Raw genomic sequence first — 23735 nt, 5'->3', positions numbered from 1 at the left:
TTTAGGTCACCTGTTGCATGTCGAGTGCGGATGACAGAGGGTGAGCTTGTGCTGTCCTTTTTTCTGTTGACCGTTTTGTCCCTATAGTTACTGTATGTTGATTTTGTTTATTAAATATCATCAAACTATCGTACTTCAGTATGGACTTGCTCATAGAAAACGTGTCGCAGCTTATAGCCAAGCTTAGCCTCTCGTCGACTCAAACTGAACGGGAAATTGAGCCGCCACACTCAGTGTATTGTTACCTGTGTGTGTAGGTGGCTCTCTGCTCCTGTCTGCGGTTCTTCATCATGGCCTTGTACTCGCCCACCCTCAGCCTCCGCCCCTCCACGATGCAGGTGCGTTTGGGCCGGGGTTTGTACTTATAGTCGGGGTAACGCTCCAGGTGCTGCCGGCTCAGCCTCGCCTGCTCCTCGTAGTAAGGCTGCTTCTCCTGGTTGGACATGCCCTTCCACCTGGAGCCTGGAGACACACATCGGTACAAAGAGGATGAGGGAGAGCAAATGGCTTTTATAGCAGAACGTGAATCAGTAGCACTTGTCAGTGATAGGTTGGGTCTGGATTTTGTCTACTCTACTGGGACATGTCTCCATGCTTTAATGTTCAGAAAGCTCTTTCTTTTTCTCATTCTGCCTGTGCTGCAGCACCTCTTTTCACCCTCTGTCTGAAACCAGAGCCATAACAGATCAGCATTGTGTGTTGGTCGACCGCTTGAAGATGTCCCGCCCCTTAGCCTATCATGTAAAATGTTTTGGAGCTCTAGTCTAGCCAATAGAAGTGCGAGTGCAACATAAAGTTAACATGGCCAGTTTATGTCCGATACATATTTTTTCAATGGCAGATGCCAATATTTAGCAAGCAAGGTAGACACAAAATACAATTATGAACCTGAGAATGAGCATGATATGTCCTATTTAAATAGCTAACTAACTGCTGCTAGCGCTAAAGCACAGGGATAGAGTTAGTGTTCACACTGCAGACACAGGAGGTTTTAAATCGCTGGAAGGTTCATCAGCCTCTACGGATTAGTAAGTAATATTAGCTGGCTTTCTATGTCATGTGATGGTTCACTTTCTGGATGTTTGGCTGAGTAAGAAATGTTTTGGGCTTGTATACATTTCACCATAAAAATGTCTGGGCACTAAATCACAACACATCGAGAGAACCATCCAGAGTCATAAACCACTGTAGATATTGTGTAAAACTGACATGAGGTATTTCAGCAATCAACATTGTTACAATGTGCATAACTTGCATGCATGCGTGTGTGTGTGTGTGTGTGTGTGTGTGTGTGTGTGTGTGTGTGTGTGTGTCTGAGTGAAGGTTGCTCCAACAACAAGCTCCACAATATAATGGAATGTAAATGTTTGCTCCAAGAAAAGGGTTCATGCCAGTGTGTGTGTGTGTGTGTGTCTGGAGGACAGGCAGGTGGTTGTCCGTGCCCTCCCATGTGCCAGACAGCGTCTCAGAATAGAGGCACATTCCCCCCCTCCCCCTCCTCCCACATGGTGCTCACCCAGGATCTTGCTGATGGAGGAGTTGTGCATGTCGGGGAACGCTTGCAAGATCCTCCGCCGCTCGTCCTTGGCCCAAACCATGAAGGCGTTCATGGGTCTCTTGATGTGTGCGGAGGTGGGGGGGGGGCGGGTCTCAGTGTAGTTTCCTGGGACAGAGTTGGGAAGGGCCCCTAGAAGAGAGAGAGGGCCACAGTCAGAGGAGCAGAGCAAACGGATGGGTCTTCTGAACCCCTCAACCTGCCCTAAAAGTGTGTTTACTTATGTTTTCTTTATTAATCGTACAAATTTCACGTTTTATCATATCCAAAAACTGTAAAAACGGAATATTTATAGTCGCTTTTCACATTTCCAATTGTCCTTCAGAGAAAATGAACAAATGTAAGCTTAAAATGGTGATATTTCTACAAATGTACGGTATGCTATATGTTCTATGAATCCTGCTAAAACGGATTCAAGTCAAACCCAAGGAGCTTCTGTGTCATAAAAACAACGGTTGTTAACAAATGACTAAAAGAGACGACTAAACGCCCTGAACATTAGCCGCATTTAGCTTAGCAACACGCTTTGTTTATAACCTAGCCGATTGCATTTACACGTAGAACATCACAAAGTGGTGAAGATGATGAACAAAAGGTGTTGATAAACGTGTGTTTGCAAGATAACTTCTTTCCTGCAATAGACTGAAATCCAATGGAAAAATCACAGATTTGTGTCGAGGAAGCTAACTTACAGGTACAACAAAACCCGTCATCACATGAGGTTAAGATTACATCCCCCCATCTTCAATTCTGCACATCTTATGTTCAGCTTTCTGCCACACTTAAGATGGCCTTTTATTAATCCCTCGTGGGGAAATTGCTTCTCTGCATTTGACCCATCCTAGTGTTAGGAGCAGTGTGCTGCCATTTTGAACGGCGCCCGGGGAGCAGTGTGGGGAACGGTGCCTTGCTCGGTAGCACTTGGTCTTGCCGGGACTTGAACTGGTGACCTTCCAGTTGCCAAGCCAAGCCCCTATCGACTTCGCCACCACCGCCCCCACTTCCTTATGATACTGAACTTTTCTGATACAGCTGAACTTCGAGGTGGTGTTGGGAGTTATTTTGGGATTTTTAAATGTCAATCTGAGGCATCTTCTTTCTTTTTTTTTTCAATAATAACTACTATTTTGAAATAGTAGGTTGTACATAAACACATTAATGGATAACGCTATCTTCATGAGTCAGGCTCCTTCAGGGACACCTACCCTCAGAATCACTGCTGAGGTGCTCCTCACCTCCTCTCTCCACATGAGAAATCCTCTCGCTCCGAGGAGATTCCTTATACTCCTGAAGACATAAAAAAGACAAATGGAGTCAGACACGCAGTTAAGCCACACACGTATTCACACTCTGAGCACAAAGGGAAGATTTGAATTTCTGCTGCAGTAAAAACGATGACCCGATGCTCGTGGCACGCATGTGTTTCACAGAGAGCTATTTAAGGTAAAGACACGGCACGCTCTCCATATCAGCTGCTGTTGAAATGCAGAGCTGTAAATGCAAAGGAAGGAAATGACAACGCCATGGAGGAGGAAGAACCGTGTTTATTGTCCGAGGGAGGAGAGGTGAAGGAGAAATAGGAATGTCTATCGTGCTGTAAAACATTATTCATCCAGTGGAGTGTGATACCGAAATAGGTCAGTCATCGGTGTTTGTTCGAGCAGCGATAGAGATGCAGAGTGATAATGGAGGAGAGCCACAGAGTACAGTGTTGGACAAAGAGCCAGGGCAGGTGGCTCTCTCAATGCCACTCAGAGGCCTTTGTGGCGCTGCGACAGCTGTTCCTCCGCCAGGCCGAGAGCAAAGTATCAGCCACCTCCGAATGAACGACCAAGACCAGAATAGAAGAACATTTTTACAAGAAGCAAAACAAAGAATAACAGCCATGGTTCTCAGTCGCGGGCCAGAGAAAACACGTAATGCTAATTTATAGACGACGGAGAAGTAGAACAACAAGTGCAAGATGTTCTGAAGGCAGAGTACTCAGATCTTTTAGTTAAATAGGATTCTGCTACATTTCATGTTCATATTTAGTGTCTCTACTGTCTCATGTCTCTGCTGGGACATGTCTCTACTGGGACATGTCTCTACTGTCTCATGTCTCTGCTGGGACATGTCTCTACTGGGAAATGTCTCTACTGGGACATGTCTCTACTGTCTCATGTCTCTGCTGGGACATGTCTCTGCTGTCTCATGTCTCTACTGGGACATGTCTCTGCTGTCTCATGTCTCTACTGGGACATGTCTCTGCTGTCTCATGTCTCTACTGTCTCATGTCTCTACTGTCTCATGTCTCTGCTGGGACATGTCTCTACTGGGACATGTCTCTACTGTCTCATGTCTCTGCTGGGACATGTCTCTGCTGGGACATGTCTCTACTGTCTCATGTCTCTACTGTCTCATGTCTCTGCTGGGACATGTCTCTGCTGTCTCATGTCTCTACTGGGACATGTCTCTGCTGGGACATGTCTCTACTGTCTCATGTCTCTACTGGGACATGTCTCTGCTGGGACATGTCTCTACTGTCTCATGTCTCTACTGTCTCATGTCTCTACTGGGACATGTCTCTGCTGTCTCATGTCTCTACTGGGACATGTCTCTACTGGGACATGTATCTACTAGGACATGTCTCTACTGGGACATGTCTCTACTGGGACATGTCTCTACTGTCTCATGTCTCTACTGGGACATGTCTCTGCTGGGACATGTCTCTACTGTCTCATGTCTCTACTGTCTCATGTCTCTACTGGGACATGTCTCTGCTGGGACATGTCTCTACTGGGACATGTATCTACTAGGACATGTCTCTACTGGGACATGTCTCTACTGGGACATGTCTCTACTGTCTCATGTCTCTACTGGGACATGTCTCTACTAGGACATGTCTCTACTGTGATATGTCTCTACTGTCTCATGTCTCTACTGTCTCATGTCTCTACTGGGACATGAGACATGCTTTAATGTTCAAAAAGCTCTTTATTGTTCTCATACTGCCTGTGCTGCAGCACCTCTTTTCACCCTCTGTCTGAAACCAGAGCCCAGTCTGCTCTGATTGGTAAGCTGGCTGGCTTTGTTGTGACTGGTCGACCAGCTTAAAGATGTCCCGCCCCTCAGCCTATCACGTTGAATGTGTTGGAGCGCTAGCTAAGTGTTACACACTAATTAGAACTATTACCAGGTTATGTACTTCACGTATCAAATGTAAAAGTACTCAGTATGCATTAACTATGTTAAAATAGTTCTTATTCTTCTGTGTGCAACAAGTGCACTATACTTGTGACACTCGTGATGCTAATACTTGTGTACTTTTATAAAAGTAAGATTTTGAAATCAGGACTTTTAATTGTAATGGAGTATTTTAAAACCATATTATTTGTACTTTTATTTACAGAAAGTAAAGGATCTGAGTACTTCGTCTAACACTACCGTTTTTTTATGTATAAAGTAAAGACAAGTGTTAAATCAATATAGTGTGAAAAAGTACTATATTTGCCTTTGAAATGCAGCGGAGTAGAAGTACAAGGTAGGATTACATGGAAATCCTCAAGTAGGTCAAAATAGTTCGTAAGAGTACTCGAGTAAATGTACTTTTATCACAGATTTTGTCACATTTTGTGTCATGTGTGCAAATATTTTGTGTTTTCACTGCAGCGCATGACTGCACTCGCACAAAGCTGAATAACAACACTCGATCTTTGTCAGGGGATACTGAACACCCTGTTTCAATGACTAAGAATAGAAACAACAGACACATAACGTCTTTGTCTTTTCCAGACACTGTTTACTCTCCAGAAGGCAACACCGGTCATACGGAGACGATGTGCTTCTGTGCAGCTGGGATATTCTGCAGCCTCTGAATCCTCTGGAGAAGCACGAACCCCTGAAACCCTAAACCAGACTCTTAACCAGACTCTAAAACCCCCCATTAGACCCCTAGAAGTCAGCTGGAGGGTCAGAGACAGACTGGGAGGGCTTCCTCATTTACAAACTCTGGATAATGACATTAAAAGGATAATTGTTTGTAGTGGGCTTGTACGAGGTATTTTAACATCGTCAGCTTATCAAATATAGAGGCAAGCACATGTTAGTAAAGATTATTACATGGCTTAGTTGAATACTCGATTGTGATTGGTCAATTTGGACATTTCAGAGGTGGTTAATACTTGTTAACAGATCACTGCTAAGGGGGATCACGGGACTATGCGCAGTCATATCAATCCGCAGCTGTCGACAACTAACATTAGCTTTCTCCATCAGAGAACATCATGAAATACTTCTGGATTATTCATTTTTATATTTGTGGAGATCACGAAACTTTGGAGTCATGATGGCCAACCTGTCCCCAGTCAAGAAAGAGATCGCAACAAAAAGGAAAGCGGTTAAAAGACAACGAGCTGGATGTCAGAGAAATCAACAGAAGAAGACAGACAGGAAGTAAACACTAAAGGGAACAGTAGAAGAAGACAGAGAGGAAGTAAACACTAAAGGGAACAGTAGAAGAAGACAGAGAGGAAGTAAACACTAAAGGGAACAGCAAAAGAAGACAGAGAGGAAGTAAACACTAAAGGGAACAGCAGAGGAAGACAGAGAGGAAGTAAACACTAACACGAACACACCGGGTGTTTCTCAATCTCGAGTACGCTTGCTAGGTAGCACATGTCTTCCGAGCGTCTTGCTTCAGAAGCGAGGCAAGAATACTTCCTAGTATTCGGAAAACGAAGAGTGGAACAGGCTAGCAAGTGTGCAGAGGCCCCGCCTTACATTTTTCGCCACAGATTTGGGGAAATTGGTCCGTGCGCAAAGCATTGTGGGGATTTTAAGACCACAGAGTCTACACATGTGCAGCCTCGACGTTTCTCCAAACGAAGCACGCCGGGCTCGGTGGGTGTTTCTCAATGTCGAGTAAAGCTGCTCCAGAGCCACTATTTCAAGCATACTGCGTCATCGAGTGCCGCCGAAGGACTGTTCCAATGTCCAGCATACTTGGAATTCTACCGAGCCCGGCGTACTTCCTTTGGAGAAATTTCGAGGCTGCACATGAGTAGACTCCGCGGTCTTAAAATCCCCACAATGCTTTGCGCACGGACCAATTTCCCCAAATCTGTGGCGGAAAATGTAAGGCGGGGCCTCTCATATGACGCACACCTGCACACTTGCTCGCCTGTTCCACTCTTCGTTTTCCAGGAAGTATTCTTGCCTCGCTTCTGAAGCAAGACGCTCAGAAGACATGTGCTACCTAGCAAGCGTACTCGAGATTGAGAAACACCCGGTAGAATTCAAAGTATGCTGGACATTGGAACAGTCCTTCGGCGGCACTCGATGACGTAGTATGCTTGAAATAGTGGCTCTGGAGCATCCTTACTCGAGATTGAGAAACACACAGTATGGGATTTGTTCTCAGTCGAAGCAATATGATCATCTTTAAATCAGCTCACCATCTTGGCTCCCACATCCCTCTCTCTCTCCATGTCCCTCTCTCGGCTGCCGTGGCCTCTCAGGAGCTGCTGGGCGTCGTGGATCGCCTGGGTGACAACGTCTCCGTCTCCAAGGAAACCTAACAACAATAACACAGGTCAATGGAAGAACATAAAAACATACATGAAGAATATATGTTTGTGTAGAATAATGCTTCAATGCTGTTGATTTCAATCTGCACTTCTTTTGGCTTTTGATTGATTGGTTTTCTTGTTTGAATTTGCCCGTCGTCTGCTAATCAGATCAATGCAACCAAAATGCCTTTTAGTGCTCGAAATCCAACTTTTTTCCGTCTAACTGAAATCAGAATAGGGCTTAACATAAATGTGCAGCTTATAGTTTGTTTACAAGGTGGCTAGCTTTATTGCCCAATTGAAAAAATGATGAGTAATTTGCAAACTTAGATTACATTTGTAATACTAGTCGTAAATTATGTATTCACGTACAGCCTCTGTTTCCTCAGTATATACATCCTGCTAGGAGGTGAACTAATGAAGCTCAGCGTAAGTTCGACCGTCTTCACTCTCCATTTACTACTCTCTCTCCTCTCAATAAGTGATCGGGGGCGTCACTCTCCAGCTTAACCAATCACTTCGCTCTATTCCCAAGAGCCTATCATAGTGCTCTGCCAAACCTTTTAAGTCTGCTCTCCCCTCCGACAGCTGTCATTTCAGGCGACTCTACGCAACCCTCCTCCCCCCCTTTTCTCCTCCTGTCCCTCTGAATCCAGGGTAAAGCTAAGCCCCTCCCCTTCAGACCGACCCCCACTATCCATTCACCACCACCAGTGTCTAGACCCCGGGGGGTTTCATCGGATCGGTTCTCCCCTCCCGAATGATACTTCCTGCACAACGGGGCCTAATCGCCAAAATCACCATTACATTCATTTGTGTATCTTTGCAATAAATATGTATCTTTACATAAAAACCGTCTCTCCTGATTGAACTGCCGATGTGGTTGATAGCGCTCATTAAAAGGGGGCCATGACATGTCTCCATGCTTTAATGTCCAAAAAGCTCTCATACTGCCTGTGCTGCAGAACCTCCTTTCACCCTCTGTCTGAAACCAGAGCCCAGTCTGCTCTGATTGGTTAGCTGGCCAGCTTGGTTGTGATTGGTCAACCGCTTAGAGATGTCCCGCCCCCTTAGCATACCACGTACTAGTTGTTCTATAATAATGGTATCAGCATGAAGGAGACCCTGTTACTGTGACAAACCAGAAACACAGAGGGTGTCTCAAGCACTGCATTTATTTTCTCATTTGGTTTTGAAAGCCTTGAATGACCTTGCTTCACCAAACATACGTTCATGTTGCAGCCAGATCAATAAGGTCCTCCACTGCTTTTCCTTTAAATGTTCCTGATGCGTCCCATAACGGCGTCAGTGAGTGTCTTCTCTTGTTTTGCTCCGTGAACTGTGGAACTCACCACCTCTGGGTATTAGAAAGGCAAGATGGCTTTGTATTTTTAAAAGAAACATAAGGCCCTTTCTATTTGGAGTGATGCTGTACTTGTATTCTTTTTATTTAACACTTATCTATTGACTTGTGTTTGTAGAATTTTGTAACATTTTATTATTTTTCGTAGTTTATTTCTGGGGTTTTCCGCTTTTTCCAATGAAGCCTATGGGCTGCATGTTTGTATGAAAGGTCGTTGAGGAGGTTAGTGTGTGTGAGCCACTACATGTATTGAATACCTTCAGTTGCTTCACAGATGTGGATGAATGATGTGAAATCTAACCAAGTGTTAAATCAGACTTTAGTTCCACCTGGAGTAAATCCACCAGCTACCCTGCAGTCTACAAAGTCATTCAGACTAGCTGCACCTTTACCAGCTTTGAGAACACTTTCATGATCAATCATTATAAAACATATCATATATATTATTCTGAAATGGACCAATCTGCACAATGACTACTTTTACTGTCGCTACTTTCACTATATTTAGATGAGAATACTTTTCTACTTTTACTTGAGTAACATTTTGAATGTAGGACTTTTTCTGTGACAGAGTATTCCTACACTCTGGTACTTCTACTTTTACTCAAGTACAAGATCTGAGTACTTCTACTTTTCCTCAAGTACAATATCTGAGTACTTCTACTTTTCCTCAAGTACAATATCTGAGTACTTCTACTTTTACTCAAGTACAAGACCTGAGTACTTCTACTTTTACTCAAGTACAAGACCTGAGTACTTCTACTTTTCCTCAAGTACAAGATCTGAGTACTTCTACTTTTACTCAAGTACAAGACCTGAGTACTTCTACTTTTCCTCAAGTACAAGACCTGAGTACTTCTTCCAGAGTTCAACTCACTGAGTGTGGTTCGTTGGGGGCTTCTGGTCGTTTCTCTCTGGACGTCTCGGTGCCGGTACGCTCCATGCAGCCCCAGCTCCAGACCCAGTGGACTCTGGGTTTTCCCCAGATCATGACCCTTGGGCTTGGAGGTCAGGTTCAAGGGCTGACTGGCTTCCTGCACACACACACACACACACACACACACACACACACACACACACACACACACACACACAAAGCAGATGAGCAGGGGTTGGGCCACACACACACATTCAGAGGCAACTGCAAAGGGCAAGGGTGTGCACGTATTACGGTTTTGCAGGTCGGAGCACATCGGTCACACCTTTGTAGAATCTCCTGCTCTTTTGTCTTCACACTCACATCATCCTTTTGTTTATCTAAGCGCTGTTGGTCTATCTCTGCTTGAGAACCAGCCGTGCAAATACAGTTCACACACACACACACACCTATACCACACACATTTGAACAAAGGGTGCGGTGCGTTCGGAAAGCTTTTTTCAGCCTCACACATACCAGAAAAGGGAAGTACTTTCTTTAACACACACACACACACACACACACACACACACACACACACACACACACACACACACACACACACACACACACACACACACCACACACACCACACACACACACACACACACACACACACACACACACACACACACACACACACACACACACACACACACACACAACACACACACACACACACACACACACACACACACACACACACACACACACACACACACACACACACACCTATCTACATACTGAAAATATTAGTGATATGTAGAATAATACTTTCATGCTGTTGATTTTGATTGGTTGTCTTGTTTGAATTAGCAATGCCCGTCGCCCTCCAATCAAATCAATGCAACCAAAATGCGTAATTCAACAATTAACAAAACTGTGCAGTGTATAGTTTGTTTACAAGGTGGTCGTGAAATGCTTAATGCTAAAAAAAAAAGCATGAGTCGTTTGCATACTTAGATTATATTGGTAATAGATTAACTAGTCACAAATGATGAGTCTGTTCCATTGTGATGAACATTCAAAAGGCCGACACACAACACTGTACCTGTCGGAAGGAACCACTGCTCCTCTTGGTGGGGGGGGCGTGAGGGTTTGGCAGCAGCTGCATGGGATAGTCCACTGCTGGAGGAGGTCAAAAAGTGATGTATGAAAAACAAGAACACTCCAACAGCTGTGAGGTTACTCTGATACGATTGAAGATTTGTATCAAAGTGTGGTGTCTGTTAGCACTTGCTAGCTAACGGTAAGTGATTGTAAAACTAATAATAACTGATAAAAACGGACGGATAAATAATTATTTTCATGTATTTTCATTTAGATTATTAGTTGTTCAATACTAATAACTAACTATTCCATTTATTTTGAATAGCGTAATCTACTTTTTCGTAATGATAGGCGAGTTTGTTATTGAAAATATGAATGCCGCTTCCGGTAACACGGCAACTAAAGAGGCAGGAATGATGATGGCCGCTCTTTGATCCTAAAGCTAACTGTCTGTTATTCTCCTGCACTCGCTATATGCTGTCTAGCTTTTTCTCTATCCCTTTAAACTTAATATACTTTGACCTTATGAACATCATAATAACAAGGCACATTTAAAAGAAGAAAGGAAATGTGTAAGGGACATGCATCGACTCATGACTGGTACTTAAGGATGAGGGTTGTTTTGGGTTCATTTGTTCAATGGAACATGATTTCTTTAAAAAACATGAAGTCCCTACTGGAGTAGATCATGTTTTAGTGGTGTCCTTAACCCTAACCCTATCCTAAGGTGTGTGTGAACATTTTGACACACACACACACACACACACACACACACACACACACACACACACACACACACACACACACACACACACACACACACACACACACACACACACACACACACACACACACACACACACACACACACACACACACACACACACACGAGTCTGTGACTCGGACTCGAGTCGCACTTAAGTCGCACACACAGAGACTTCAGACTTGACTTGGACTCTTGCTCAAAAGACTTCGGACTCGACTTGGACTCGTGTTTTGGGACTCGTGAACAATCATTGTGTTTTCTATTTTTGGCGTATTAAAGGTGGGGTAGGTACATTTGAGAAACCGGCTCGAGATCGCTAGAATTAGAAAATACACAACCGGAGAAAATCTGCCACTTCCTCACAGAGCCCCCCCTCCAACACACACGAACGCGCACATGACCAATGAGGGCACGAGATAAGTTTGTGCCCCGATGGACGGCTGACAGGCAGGTAGGCCATCCAGTTATTTTAGCCGGGCCGGCGATCGGGATGTTAAGAGCATTCCATGGAATATAACAACAAGTGTATCTCGAGCCGGTTTCTCAAACTTACCTACCCCACCTTTAACATTAACATTATGGTAACACCATGGCGACCGGCGGCACACCTGCAGCTGTACCGCTTGTAATTAGGTTCAACTATAAACACTTCGAACAAAACGCCGGCGGCACCAACAAAAGGAGCGCACACTGCAAAGTCTGCAATATTAAAATCAAGGATGCTGGTGCAACAACGTCAAATGTCATCAGGCACTTGAAAACTCACCCGGAGAGGTCAGTCACATTAACGCATATGGACGGTTAGCAAACATGTTTAGCTCAGCATCAGCTATGTAATGTTAACTTAGCTTGCTACTAGCTTTGTAACTGAATATTTGAAAAGATGAGTGAATGTTTGCTTGTCACACTTGTTTGCGTTGAGTGGCGTTGACATCCAACTCTTGACATGACGTAAAAAAGGTCGGTAACGTTAATCATTACGTTCCGCTGCCACCATCTACTGGCTAACGTTAAACGTAGAAAAATACATAGTTACATACATAAATACATCTGTCGGTTTATAGGCAGGTTACAGGTTTATTGTTGACCACGTAACGTTAATGTTACAGGTTTATCAGGTTACCATTACACTGGGTTTGAGTGAGAGGATAGAGGAATATGTTTATTTATAGTAGACTTAAAATATGTCATTAGAGACCCAGTGTAATTAAACAATACGGTTGCAGAGGTCAAATTTTAACATTTTTGTCCACTGGCCAAATGGCTAGCCTAGTGAATGTTGAAATGTTACCAGCCACTCAATAGATTGCCATTGTTATTTGTGGCTGGTGCGTGCAACATACAGTACCAGCCACTTGCATGATTTACCAGCATCTGGCTGGTAAATGGTGTTAATGGTAGATATCTCTTTTGGAACAGGTCATGTTTTAATATCACCAGTTCAGTAGATTTCAGATAATATTGCAGCAATAGTTTTTTAGTTGCAAATGGCACAGAACAAATGTTTACTTTGAAGTACTTTTAACACAGTTTCCCTGCGGGGGATTAATAAAGTATTTGTGATACTGATTTCTGATTCTGAAGTGTTTTGCTTATAAGTTGTTTGCATTTAGCTAAAGTGTGATGTTTGTCCTCATATTGCTTTGCAATAGCCTGTTTAAAGTGATCATATAACAAACAACTAATCAGTACTGATACTGTATGCTAATAGATATAGGAGTGATAATAATACAGTAAATGCTTTGCATTTCTTAGATATAGCTGTGCAGTATTCTTAACAGACTGGATAGCAGCAGACAATAGAAGGCTTATTACAACCAGAAGAGACATGAGACTTTTATTTTTTAGAGACTTGAGACTTGACTTGGACTCGTGACCAAAGACCTGAGACTTGATCAAGTCTCACCCCACAAAGACTTGAGACTTTACTTGGACTCGTGACCAAAGACTTGAGACTTGCAAAAAAAAGACTTGTGAACAGCACACACACACCACACACACACACACACACACACACACACACACACACACACACACACACACACACACACACACACACACACACACACACACACACACACACACACACACACACACACACACACACACACACACACACACACACACACACACACACACACACACACCACACACACACACACACCACACACACACACACACACACACACACACACACACACACACACACACACACACACACACACACCACACACACACACACACACACACACACACACACACACACACACACACACACACACACACACACACACACACACACACTGTTTTTAAAGAGTGGCCTTGTGTCTTTTAGGTTTGAAAAGATATAGACTGGAGAAGGTCAGCCTCGAGCGAAGCTTTTAAGACGGAGAAACAACGGCTGCACAAAGCTGTTAACTGAGAGTGTGTGAAAGCTACTTTCAACCGTATTGTTCTACATTTATAGCTGATGGCTTTCAATTTCCTTTAAAGTAGACCTTGAGTTGACGTGCGTTTAAGTTTCTTAAAAGACCCTTTGCAAGACGAGATGGAAACTTGCAGAGCTGGCGACTTTTTGGCACAAAGTTTCAGGCGTTAAAAGCCCAGTCTTTGCAGTGTTCATTCTGTCTCGTAACAGAGAGTGTAATAACTATAATAAAGACAAATTGGATCTTGCAATTGTACAGAGCTTTGGCAATACTGCATGTAATGATGGTCATGCTAATAAAAGGTATTTGAATTGAATCGAATTGTAAGAACAGCTTTAAAAAAGGAAATGAAGAAACCCAAAGTTCAAGGAACTATTGGAGAGAAGCCTTTGATGTATAACATGTAATACATAACATTAATAAGCCCTTTATGAATTGCAATACATATGTTTTATGATGCTTAATTAATATTTTTATAAAGACAATTCAACCAAATAGAAAAGGTAAAACTCAATCAGAAGGGCAACACTCAGACATAGTTATCTTGTAGTTCATATTTATTTTTAAAAGAAATGTCTTCTGATGTTGGACGTTTCAGAACAGTATCTGACAGTTTTTCAGACCATTTGGGTTTCGGGAAATTGGGCCTCAGGAACTTTGGCATGGTACCAGAACTAGTACCAAATGATAAGAGCCATTAACAAACATTACATTTTTCCAGGCACCCAGTGTGTCCCAACCAGAGGTGGGAAGTACTGGAGTACAAATACTTTGTTACGTACTTAAGTACATTTTTCTGGTATCAGTACTTTACTCCACTACTTATTTTTTCTGACGACTTTTTACTTTGACTTCTTACATTTTGAACCCAAATACCTGTACTTTCTACTTCTTACATGTTGAACTCAAATACCTGTACTTTCTACTTCTTACATTTTGAACCCAAATACCTGTACTTTCTACTTCTTACATGTTGAACACAAATACCTGTACTTTCTACTTCTTACATGTTGAACTCAAATACCTGTACTTTCTACTTCTTACATGTTGAACTCAAATACCTGTACTTTCTACTTCTTACATGTTGAACACAAATACCTGTACTTTCTACTTCTTACATGTTGAACACTAATACCTGTACTTTCTACTTCTTACATGTTGAACTCAAATACCTGTACTTTCTACTTCTTACATGTTGAACACAAATACCTGTACTTTCTACTTCTTACATGTTGAACTCAAATACCCTGTACTTTCTACTTCTCACATGTTGAACACTAATACCTGTACTTTCTACTTCTTACATGTTGAACTCAAATACCTGTACTTTCTACTTCTTACATGTTGAACACTAATACCTGTACTTTCTACTTCTTACATGTTGAACCCAAATACCTGTACTTTCTACTTCTTACATGTTGAACACAAATACCTGTACTTTCTACTTCTTACATGTTGAACACTAATACCTGTACTTTCTACTTCTTACATGTTGAACTCAAATACCTGTACTTTCTACTTCTTACATGTTGAACACAAATACCTGTACTTTCTACTTCTCACATGTTGAACACTAATACCTGTACTTTCTACTTCTTACATGTTGAACTCAAATACCTGTACTTTCTACTTCTTACATGTTGAACACAAATACCTGTACTTTCTACTTCTCACATGTTGAACACTAATACCTGTACTTTCTACTTCTTACATGTTGAACTCAAATACCTGTACTTTCTACTTCTCACATGTTGAACACTAATACCTGTACTTTCTACTTCTTACATGTTGAACTCAAATACCTGTACTTTCTACTTCTTACATGTTGAACACTAATACCTGTACTTTCTACTTCTTACATGTTGAACTCAAATACCTGTACTTTCTTCTTACATGTTGAACACTAATACCTGTACTTTCTACTTCTTACATGTTGAACTCAAATACCTGTACTTTCTACTTCTTACATGTTGAACTCAAATACCTGTACTTTCTACTTCTCACATGTTGAACACTAATACCTGTACTTTCTACTTCTTACATGTTGAACTCAAATACCTGTACTTTCTACTTCTTACATGTTGAACACAAATACCTGTACTTTCTACTTCTTACATGTTGAACTCAAATACCTGTACTTTCTACTTCTCACATGTTGAACACTAATACCTGTACTTTCTACTTCTTACATGTTGAACTCAAATACCTGTACTTTCTACTTCTTACATGTTGAACACAAATACCTGTACTTTCTACTTCTTACATGTTGAACCCAAATACCTGTACTTTCTACTTCTTACATGTTGAACACAAATACCTGAACTTTCTACTTCTTACATGTTGAACACAAATACCTGTACTTTCTACTTCTTACATGTTGAACTCAAATACCTGTACTTTCTACTTCTTACATGTTGAACTCAAATACCTGTACTTTCTACTTCTTACATGTTGAACTCAAATACCTGTACTTTCTACTTCTTACATGTTGAACACAAATACCTGTACTTTCTACTTCTCTCATGTTGAACTCAAATACCTGTACTTTCTACTTCTTACATGTTGAACTCAAATACCTGTACTTTCTACTTCTTACATGTTGAACACAAATACCTGTACTTTCTACTTCTTACATGTTGAACTCAAATACCTGTACTTTCTACTTCTTACATGTTGAACCCAAATACCTGTACTTTCTACTTCTTACATGTTGAACCCAAATACCTGTACTTTCTACTTCTCACATGTTGAACTCAAATACCTGTACTTTCTACTTCTTACATGTTGAACTCAAATACCTGTACTTTCTACTTCTTACATGTTGAACTCAAATACCTGTACTTTCTACTTCTCTCATGTTGAACTCAAATACCTGTACTTTCTACTTCTTACATGTTGAACTCAAATACCTGTACTTTCTACTTCTTACATGTTGAACACAAATACCTGTACTTTCTACTTCTCTCATGTTGAACTCAAATACCTGTACTTTCTACTTCTTACATGTTGAACTCAAATACCTGTACTTTCTACTTCTCTCATGTTGAACTCAAATACCTGTACTTTCTACTTCTTACATGTTGAACCCAAATACCTGTACTTTCTACTTCTTACATGTTGAACTCAAATACCTGTACTTTCTACTTCTCTCATGTTGAACTCAAATACTTGTACTTTCTACTTCTCTCATTTTCCAAACAGCTGGTTCCTTTAGTCTGAATGTGTGTTTGAGGCGTGATCATTATTCTTTAGAGTCATTGCGTGCCTATTGATTTGAACACGATCCGTGTATCCATCATTTCCTGGTCTTCTCTAAAGAAGAGGGACCAATGGAAACGTTGTCATGTTGCCGTTGTTCAGCATGGAAACATTCATTAGCTAACAATGACATTATTGTTCTATTAATATAAAGGGAGGTCAGGTACTCTTTAAAACAGCTGCTAGTTATGGGTACTTTTTACTGAAGTACATTTCAAAGCCTCTTTACTTTAACTTGAGTAAAGAAGTTTAGTCAGTACTTCTACTTTTATCAGAGTATTTTTAAACACGAGTATCTGTACTTCTACTTGAGTAAAGGATGTGTGTACTTTTGCCATCTCTGGTCCCAACTCAACTTTTCCCAAGACTGAACCCTCCCAAAAGACTGACCTGGTTTGCAGGGGATTGGCTGCAGAGGTAAAGTCATCTGTTGGTCAGAGGAGACCTGGAGGGACTGTGCGTTGGGGTGGAAAGCCGGGATCATCACGTAGGGCATGTTCACCTGCTGGGACGAGGCAAAACAGATACACCTTACAGAAAATAACTTCTCTCATTGGTCTGAAACGGTTGTAATTTAACATCCCATATCTGTGCTGCTGGTAGGTGAACATGCCTGATGGCTGACCTGGATCTGCTGCTGAAGAAGGTTGATCTTGTGCTGCTGCTGGATCAGCTGCTGCTGCTGCTTGGCAATCTGAGACACAAGACACATGGTCATTATCACACAGATCACGTGCTGTATGTATGTGGCAAACACACACAATTGCAAAAAGTGGAGGGGACCATGATCCAATGACAACCCACCAAATGCAATGAACGAATCGTATCCTGTATCCTTCGACCCCTAACCCATCACAGTCCCCCTGCTTCCACTCCTAATGCTATTTATTTCATCTGTACTTTATTTGTTGCCCTTCTTGTTTGTTTGTTCATCATGTACCTTGGGTCCCTTGAAAGGCGCTATCCAAATGTAATCTATTATTATTATTATATCAAATGTAATTTTAGCTGTTTTAACTTTTAAATGCACTGTAAGGCGACCTTAGGTGTCCTGAAAGGCGCCTCGAAATAAAACGTATTATTATTATCTTATACATTGTACATTGACACTATAATTACAAAATATGTGAAATGAACATGCATTGCTATACAATTCATAACGAAGAACTGGATAAGTGATAAAACGATGCAATAAAGTAGAATTTCCCCAAAAATCTGACAAATGTACAGTTATTTAAATTGTCCTTTTTCTTACATTACATATGTTGTTCATCTGACAAGCTTTGACTGATCTTACGCCATTAGCATTCTAAGTTGACCCAGTGTTTACCTTTTTGACAACAGAAACTTACTAAATACAGGGTCTATGCAGGAATCCTGAAGTCAAATGTAAAACCTTTTAAGATCTTTTTTAAGACCCTTTCCGTACATTTTTAGACCTCATCGCCACTTGGAGTTCTAACCGGTTACCTTGGCGACACACTTTACCTCACATTGACTATATACAGTATTGATTGTCCTTCCTCCTTATCTTCCAACCATTTGGACGCAGACTTGCATTTCCCCATAACGATGTTGCTTAGCAACCGGCGTAAACGGACCTTGGCGCTATCAAGCAGTGAGCGTGCGATGTCCTGTTCAGATGACGTCAAACCCAACGGGATTCCATAAATAAACTACACAGAATCACACTACACACCTACAATGATTACATTCAGGCAGACTGTAGAATACAACCTCTTTGGACCATTTATATACTTATTGAAAACAAGCTACAAAATGTAATACCTTGGAAAATACCCTTTAATACTTTTTAATAGCCTTCATTTTCGCTAAATTGATTTATCATCTTTTAATACTTTTTAAGACCCCGCGGACACCCTGGAAAAATCATTTTAGAATCTTAGTCCCAGTTTTGAACTTTTGGCTTTTAGCTGTTGTTTTGAAACTCGATCCTCCAGAAGCCTATATGTCTGGAGTTGTGTGACTGTCACCTGTTCCTGCTGTTGTCGAGCCAGCTCCATCTGCTGCTGCTGTTTCTCCAGCAGCAGGGCGGCCATGTTCCTCTGCTCAGAGTGCGCTCCCAGGAGCTGCTCTCTCAGACCGCTCAGCTGGTTGATCATCATCAGCAACTGGAGCTCCTTCTCTGCCAGAGCCTCGGGGGTACCTGGGGGAAAGAAAGGTCAGAGGGTCAGCTGGACTCCAAAAAGAGCAAAAAACACACAATTATTACATTTGAAAAAAAAAGAATAACTAGAGGGGGGACATATAGACTTAGTCAGGGGGTAGGACGTTCAATGAATTAAAATATGATATAAAGGGCTGCCATTTCCTTTCCTTTCAATTTGTACCTGATCTTTTCAAATGTTAGGAAGTTCATAACATCCTGCAGACATTGAGAGGTGGATGGGGCTCCATCAGATTTCCACCGGAGCAGAAATGGGGCGAAGCCTGCGAGCTAGTTCAGGCAGTCAACTCGAGCACTTATGCTGCATTCATACATAACACCCCTTGCTATTCTACAGTCTCCTTAATATGCCGCTCTATTGAACCTGCCAGATATCTCTCCATGCTTTGCTTGCTGCTGATATTGCTGCAGCTACTTCCACGTCGCTGCTGCTTGCCTGCCCCCCCACCACCCCAGCTTCCACCTGTAGGCTCGGGGGGTTAGTTATTTAATCATCGCTCATCGTGCTATGTATATCTATGGAGTGATGAGGCCCGAGCCTAGTGGCCAAACTATATGCTGCTTCTAATAAACTCTACTTCTTTAAATGTTAAAGACGCACGTGAGTTGTATGACTGAAGTAGCCTTCTAGCTAACAATGATGTAAATGCTAAAGTGGCTAACTGATTTGAGGTACAGTCTTGGGGGCCACCACATACTGCAATAAAAGGGGCACATTTTTATTTGTATCTTAAATATTTTAGACGTAGTGCCAAAACAGCCCTGCCAAAAATGGATTAACTTTGGACATGAGTAGAACATGTGACTTAGGTGACATGGAGATGTATGAGCTGGAGTACTCTTTATCAAATTTAGGAAGGACACTTGGCAGTGGCGGTTCTAGACCAATTTAATGGGGGGGCCAGTTTCATGAGAGGGGCACAATAAAACGGGTTAAAAAGACAAAGACAGTATAATTTCTGCTATTTATTTGATTTTTTTACTTTTTGTTCGTTCACCATGTAAAGCGGCCTTGGGTCCCTAATTGTGTAAAATAAACATAAAATACAGTAATTGGTATTTGGTTTTGTAAAGGTATTTGCGGGTCTCTGATTGGATTTAGTTTCAATAAATCGTAATATTGTAACCTTTTTTCTGGTACAGGTTTCTTTGAATGTAAACGGTCTGCAAAGGCTAAAATCCCCGGGATTTTAGCCTTTGCAGACCGTTTACATTCAAAGAAACCTGTACAACACAATATTGTATCTGTTTATTTGTTCTATGTCCTATATATATATGTTGCACTGTTGGAGGAGCCTGTGACTTCAGTGTTTCATTGCCATATCTACACTGTAGCTAATGTGTAAATGACAATAAAGTCTTGAATCTTGAATCAAAAGAAAAGAGAAAAACCCCAAAAAGCGTAATAGGGTCATAACTATTACATTACATCACATCACATGTCACTTGTTAGACGCTTTTATCCAAAGCGACTAACAAACTCAATACTGTGGGCAATCCCCACAAGAGCAATTTGGGGGGAAGTGTCTCAGGGACACAACGACATGCTGACTGCAGTGGGGTTTGAACCTGTGCTCCCCTGATCCGAACACCACTGCACCACACGCCTCCCTCCACTATGTATTGAGAAAATAAGATCCTGCAAACTGCTCTCGCTCAACAACACAATGTATACAGTTCTTTGCGTATTACAGCAGTATTAAAATACTCTAAAGTAAGTCGGGGCTAATCGTTAATATGACCAATACATTGGGATGCAGAGAATTGTGCGTGATTATTATATTTATTATACTCTCCTACACAACTGCAACCGGCATATTTGGATGAGTGAACATCTCCTTTTGAATTCATAAAGCATGAAAATGAATTTTTCTGACACAAATCTTTTGTGTTTTGGTTGTCGTTTTAAGACACAAAAGAGCAGATATTTCCTTCAGTTTTAACTTTGTCCATACTGTAGAGCAGGGGGGTCAAACTCAATTTCATCGCAGGCCACATTCGCATTATGGTTGCACTCAAAGGGCTGGTTGTAACTATATAAATATACATAGATAAATATATATAATATATAAATATAAAATAATGTATTATATTACATTATTGCCTCTGAATTGGATTATTATTGGATAGGATAATAACTTAGTAATTAACTACCAACTACGTCTGAAAGCAGAAGTCTAGGGCAAATAATTGCAAGTCTCTTCGCGCATGTCACAAAACGAGATGCATTGTGGGACATGTAGTTTATGGGCAACCTGCTTCAGTAAAGTGGCATGTAACCGTATAATAAACGTATTATATTTTTTGCAAGCTCTTGCGGGGCCACATAAAATGAAGTTGTGGGCCGGATTTGGCCCCCCGGCCTTGAGTTTGACACCCCTGCTGTAATGTATTATCATTCCAACAAGAGGAACATATCTTTATTTTATGCCAATATGTTTTTTATCACAAACCAAAACGACAAGCAACGAGAAAACAGAGAGGAATAATAGAGATTAATAGATCCTGCGATAACAGCACCAAACACACATTAGAGGTAAGTGTGGTCACAGCAAATGGACAGCGATAATTACACGATGACAACTCGGTCTGTCTGAGTGTCAGTTTAAAAGCCATTGATAACATCTATCATTTGCTTAGTCAAATCCTCCAGTGTCTGTCTCTCTAGATGTGACTCGTATTTTCATATTTTACCCCAACTTATCCTTATTTTTCAAGGAACACCGCATGGTAACTTATAAAATGTGTTTCATGGTGTTATTCAGTTAACAAAGCATATGAGGAGCGGGAAATAGATATTTGGACAATAGTAGAACATGTTGTAAATAGAGGAACGCTAGTGGCGTTTGAAAACTGACCTTTCAGTTGTCCTGCTCCCACTGAGCTTTTATCCAGAAGTTTCTCCTTCCAGTCAGCATTCAGCAGCTTCTCAATGGTCGGCATTACTGTTAACAGGACACAACAGGTTACACTAGAAAAATACATTCTGTCAAAAAAACTAAAAAAATCACCAAACTACTTTCTCAGCCTCTCTGCTGCCTTTCTAATGGCATTGATTGAGGAAGACTTTTGAGGTGCTGAAGGGCAGAGGTTGTTTGTGCTTCTGGGAGAACTTTGAGTGTTTGAGTGGATCAATATTTAGACAGAGAACAATCCAAGGTCAGCTAGTGGAGAGAATTAAAGAACATTTTAAGGCGAGGAGTGTGGGCTGGTGAAAAGACTCGAGGGCACGGAGACTTTCGGGAGCATCTCAGAGAGCATTTTACTCCACATGTGAGGGATTGAACAAAATCTGTAGAAACTTAAATAAATAAAAACCTGATCCCCCTCCCAGAGCTATTCATGAACCAAAACAACACCCTCGCTTTGCTAGACAAACTGTCGCATCTACGCATCGATTTTCAGCAGACTGCATTGTTTAATGTTGAATGGCAGCAGAATATAGTGCACTTAAGATATGGAGTCGTCAAAGTGTGGTTGGTTATAAAAGAATTGTATAGACTTTCCGTGTGTGTGTGTATGTGTGTGTGTGTGTGTGTGTGTGTGGTGTGTGTGTGTGTGTGTGTGTGTGTGTGTGTGTGTGTGTGTGTGTGTGTGTGTGTGTGTTGTGTGTGTGTGTGTGTGTCTGTAGACAAATGGTAGAGGTGTACTGATACCAATGTTTTAAATTCAGGTGAATGGTGAATACATGTTGAGGTGAAATAAGTGGAGATCAGAAGACAAGTCAGTCTCTCACGTTACTGAGTGCTGCAGAAACAACATGTTTTAACACATTGTACATAACTGCAGTGCTGCATACTCAATATTAAAGGCACTAAGTGGGAGAGATTGGAAATGTCCAACTTTTTTACTACTCCATTGCAGAGGAAGCACCCAAAAAGGATTTTACACCGAAATGATTGACTGCACCAAATTTCACGAGATAGCCTCAACCTATATTTAAATGTAATATTATTTACTAATGAAGTGGAAATGTCCTTAAATATCTGACTTTTTATGAGATGTGACAAACACTGTTGACATTTTCAGAAATGGCTTAGCTCGCTAACCTATTAGCCTTCATGATTTCTGAACGCCGACATTTTGTTGACTAGCAGCAGTGTTCTCATGACTCAACCATCAAGCCAATCGTTTAAAAAACTTCCTATAAAATTAACACTTTCATTTGAAGGCAACACAACTACAGCAAGGCTACAGTTAGCACTACAGCCACACTAGGACCTGTGTGAGTAGTGCTAAATGCTAACGTCTACATGCTAACATGCTCCTAATGACAATGCTAACATGTGCTAAACATAAGTCCAGCTGTATATTTGTAGGTATTTAGTCATGTGGGGCTAAAAGCAAAATTAGCGGATAAACAAATTCAAATGTATCCAGGTTTTGCACACCGATCATTCAATTTCCATGATATTTCACTCAAAACCAATAATGTCAACCTGCCGGCTGCACTTGAGGATAGATAAATTACAATGCGAGGACCTTGACTGCCTGAACCAAATTTCATTGAGATTCATTCGATAGTTAATCAACATATTCAAGCCATTCGTAAAACAGAACCAAAGACGTTAAACCATTAACCCTTTGGTATCTAAAAAAACTTTTAATTTTAAATAACAAATCAGTAGTTAATAAGGCAAGATAGAAAATAGTTTTTCACT

At 41.3% G+C, this 23735-nt stretch overlaps 1 protein-coding gene across 3 annotated transcripts in view; it reads right to left on the bottom strand.

Annotated features, from left to right (window-relative positions):
- LOC117559854 (transcription factor SOX-13-like) overlaps positions 1-23735 on the bottom strand; it is a 42313-nt gene that overhangs the window by 5393 nt on the left and 13185 nt on the right. The window contains exons 4-13 of one of the 3 annotated variants that reach the window (XM_034236560.1): positions 21933-22019; positions 18881-19053; positions 17500-17580; positions 17277-17388; positions 10435-10511; positions 9345-9501; positions 6991-7109; positions 2761-2842; positions 1517-1687; positions 246-462 (exon numbers count right to left, since the gene is read on the bottom strand). In XM_034236560.1, the coding sequence (XP_034092451.1) occupies positions 246-462; positions 1517-1687; positions 2761-2842; positions 6991-7109; positions 9345-9501; positions 10435-10511; positions 17277-17388; positions 17500-17580; positions 18881-19053; positions 21933-22019 (1276 nt within the window). Of the gene's footprint in view, positions 1-245; positions 463-1516; positions 1688-2760; positions 2843-6990; positions 7110-9344; positions 9502-10434; positions 10512-17276; positions 17392-17499; positions 17581-18880; positions 19054-21932; positions 22020-23735 lie in introns of all 3 variants that reach the window. The other 2 variants (XM_034236562.1, XM_034236561.1) reach the window with 2 other exon arrangements.

The sequence above is a fragment of the Gymnodraco acuticeps genome, unplaced genomic scaffold (assembly GCF_902827175.1).
Source record: "Gymnodraco acuticeps unplaced genomic scaffold, fGymAcu1.1, whole genome shotgun sequence".
Lineage (NCBI taxonomy): Eukaryota > Metazoa > Chordata > Actinopteri > Perciformes > Bathydraconidae > Gymnodraco > Gymnodraco acuticeps.
The sequence above is the reverse complement of the archived record's forward strand: the minus strand, read 5'-3'. Positions and strand labels throughout refer to the sequence as shown.